This window comes from Cucumis melo, chromosome 9 (genome assembly GCF_025177605.1).
Source record: "Cucumis melo cultivar AY chromosome 9, USDA_Cmelo_AY_1.0, whole genome shotgun sequence".
Lineage (NCBI taxonomy): Eukaryota > Viridiplantae > Streptophyta > Magnoliopsida > Cucurbitales > Cucurbitaceae > Cucumis > Cucumis melo.
The window spans coordinates 4,873,072-4,876,594 of NC_066865.1; the positions used below are offsets into that span (position 1 = coordinate 4,873,072).

At 30.6% G+C, this 3,523-nt stretch overlaps 1 protein-coding gene across 1 annotated transcript; it reads right to left on the reverse strand.

Moving 5' to 3' along the window:
- On the reverse strand, nucleotides 1-2,101 carry LOC103498147 (receptor-like cytoplasmic kinase 176). The gene is made up of 6 exons (XM_008460652.3): nucleotides 1,809-2,101; nucleotides 1,404-1,690; nucleotides 1,167-1,302; nucleotides 812-948; nucleotides 553-676; nucleotides 1-397 (listed from the first exon to the last, which is right to left on the reverse strand). Exons 1-6 carry the CDS (start codon nucleotides 1,861-1,863, stop codon nucleotides 93-95), a joined length of 1,044 nt encoding a protein of 347 aa, XP_008458874.1. The 5' UTR covers nucleotides 1,864-2,101; the 3' UTR covers nucleotides 1-92.
- Nucleotides 2,102-3,523: the final 1,422 nt, after the last annotated feature.

Sequence of the window (3,523 nt, forward strand, 5' to 3'; positions counted from 1 at the left end):
TGCAAAGAATTAAAAATGATCACATTTTTCCTGCATTTTAATATTCATCTCAGGCATGGACAACTAATTAATCAAAAAATAAAATGAGCTAATCAAAATTCTTGAAGTTGCTCCAAATCAGTAACAACTTGATACATTGAAGGTCTATGTTTTGGGTCATCAGAGAGGCATTTAAAAGCAAGTTTAGCTGCTGTAATTGCCTTCTTTACACCACATTCTCCCTCAATTCTATTGTCCATAATTCTCATTATTCTTCTGTTGCTAATATTTGGCTTTGCCCATTCTACTAAGTTTTGTTCTCTTCCTGTCTTTGTCGCATCCAACGCTCGTCTTCCGCATAGTATCTCCAGTAGAACTGCCCCAAAACTGTATACGTCGCTCTTCGGTGTCAAATGACCTAATTCCAAAACCCAAACTTAACTTTAGAAAAAAAAAACTAAGATTTAAAGTTTTTACACATCTCATTCAATTTTCTAGTGTTACCAAGAGAGACGTCAATAAATTGAAAATGAACGAAAGATATGGCATATATATATATATATATACACACACCTGTAGCCATATATTCAGGAGCTGCATAACCATAAGTACCCATACATCTTGTAGAAACATGGCTTTGATTTCCCACCGGCCCGTCTTTAGCTAATCCAAAGTCTGATATTTTTGCATCGTAGTTCTGTTTTATATTAAATTCGAAACAAAAGACTAATTATATATTGAGATATATTAGGTAATTAAATAATTAAACAAACTTGATTGTTGTAATTAATTAAAGTACTATAGAGGATTAGAATTTCAATAATTGACATACCGCACCAAGCAAGATGTTGGATGATTTGAAATCACGATGGATAACTATTTTGCCATGTAAATACGCCAATCCCTTAGCCGCATCCAGTGCAATTTTCATACGCAATTTCCATGAAAGTGGTTGAGACCCAGATCCTCCTGAAATTACCAATTACTTACTCTATTAATTAATTAATTAATTAATTATTACCCTACTCTTACTATTACAGTATTACTATTAATTAAGCTTAAGTCATTTGGAATCTTAACTAATTTACGGATTTTGAGTTTGTGGTTCTTTCCTATTTACTTTTTCTATTTTCTCATATATAGATTTATTGGTGAAAGGGAAGATGAATTTAGGAGGGTGAACTCACTTCCAAAAAGATGATTATCCAAGCTTCCTTTCGACATAAATTCATAAGCAAGAAGCTGATCCTCATTCTCCAAGCAATAACCAATCAATTTCACCAAATTTGGATGATGCAACTGCCCCAAATAATTGATTTCCGCCTACAACAAACAAAATTCCAAACATTAATAAAAAGAATAAAAAGACAAATCTAGCCAAACCAATGGTCGAGGAGGAAATTAAGAAGTAATTGGATACTAACCAGCCATTCATTGTGGCCTTGGAAGCCATCTTGATTATGTCTTTTGACAGCAATCGCGATGCCGGAACCAGGCTTGGTAGCTGCAAGGGAGTGGGGATCGATCCAACCCTTGAACACACTCCCAAACCCACCTTCCCCCACCATACTCCGTTGTCGGAAATTACCCGTCGCCTTTTTCAGTTCGTTAAAGCAAAATCTCTTTAGATTTGGAGACTGCAGAATCTCATCCTCTGTTCTTGGACTTGGATGAACTGAAGCAGAGGAGCTGGAACCATTCGAATCGATTCCTATGAGAAGAAGAAGAAGAAGAAAAAAAGAAAGAATTAAGAAGAGAGACCAAAAACTAAAAGAAGTATAATGTGATGATTTTTTGAGAAAGTTAAAAAGATGACTAATGAAATGTACCATGAAAAGGGGTTCGACGATTCTCGATTGCAGGAACACTAACGCAAGATCCCATGTTGTGTGGAGAAAATTAAAAAGGATAGGAGGTTTGTGGATTGAACACAAAACCCAATGGCTAAATAATTAGGGAGAATTGGGTGGTGTGTGTGTATATATATAATCTGAAAATGGGGGATTTTAAAACGAAGCTTTAAAAGTGAAAGCAAAAATGTGTTAAAACTAAAAGGGTTGAAACGAGTTGACTTGAGGAGTCGGCCAGATACGCTATATCTTTTATTATTATTATTATTATTATTCTTGTGATGGAAAAGGAAACGACAAGGAAACTCATCAATTTACTAACCAAAACTCACTAAATCTTTTAATATTTCTCAACTCTCCTTCACATCATCATTAAGACTAAATAATTAATTTTGAGAGATCTTTTTCAAAATATAAAAACAACTGTATAAAACAATTTCGAAAATGAAAAATTTCTCAAGCACAAAAATGTCCCATCAACTATGCCATATTTGATACACGTTTAAATTTGGCTAAACGAACTTTTACAACATTTCTTTTGCTACATGATCGTTTATTTTTTCAAGATTCTTTAGTATCTGATCGTTTATATTTTGCTAAACGATTTTTTTAATTCTTTTGTTACATGATCGTTTAGATTTGTTTATTCTTTACACGATCATCTAGATTTGGCTACTTTAGTATAATTTTTTTCAAGATTCTTTGTACACAATCAAATTTGGCTATTTTTTATTAGAGGTTTGGTTACTCAAATTTAAACGACTTAAAGAAAAAGAAAGATAATGAAAGAAATCGCAGGAAAAAAAAAAGAAAAGAAGAAAGACCATAGAAAGAAATTGGAGAAGAGGAGAAAAGAAGATGAAATGACAAATCTAAAATATTTTAAAAATAGCTAACTTAATGGTTTTTGCTATACGACCCGTAAATATTTAAGTTGTATGTTATATTTATGAAATTTTTTCTAATTCTAATAAAATAAAAGATTATACATTTTTTAAGAAATTTTATCTTCGACAGATTACTTCCATCTTCCAATTCTCCGCTCCTTAATCCCAATTTTCAGTTCTAGATATTCAGTGTCACAAATGCCCTTTTAAGTTCATAGACATTCTTTTTACATATTAACCGTTTTTAAGTCAAAGTCAAAATTTGGAAGATTAAGAAAAGTGATTTTTGAAAACTAGTTTTTTTTTTTTTTTTTTTTTTTGAGGAATTTGTTAAAAGTTTAAGTTTTAATAAAAAATATTAACAATTTCTGGTTAATACAACAATTTTAAAAAAGTAGCTTTTTGATACATTTATATATATATATATATGTTTGTATTATTACACTTTTTCAATTATATAGGTTTTACATTTGTTCTAAAAATAACGAACTTTCTTCTAGTTAAATTTAGAAAAAAGTTTTGGAAAGCTATATATGTGTATATATATATATTTTTGTTAGTTTTTGAAATTTGATTTGATTTTTTTTTTGGAAGATATGATTTAACTTAATAATTGTTATAAGGAAAAATGGTTAGTAATGTTAAATATTGGGTAAGGTTTTTTGTTTTGTAGGAAAAAACGTAGAGGAGAAGAATGTTTGTAAGTTTAATTTTGAAAAAAAAAGAAGAAAAAAGAAAAGAAAAATGGAAAATGTTAGAGGGTGTCATAGAAGTGTCCCCACAAAAAGCAATAAAATCCAAATCCAA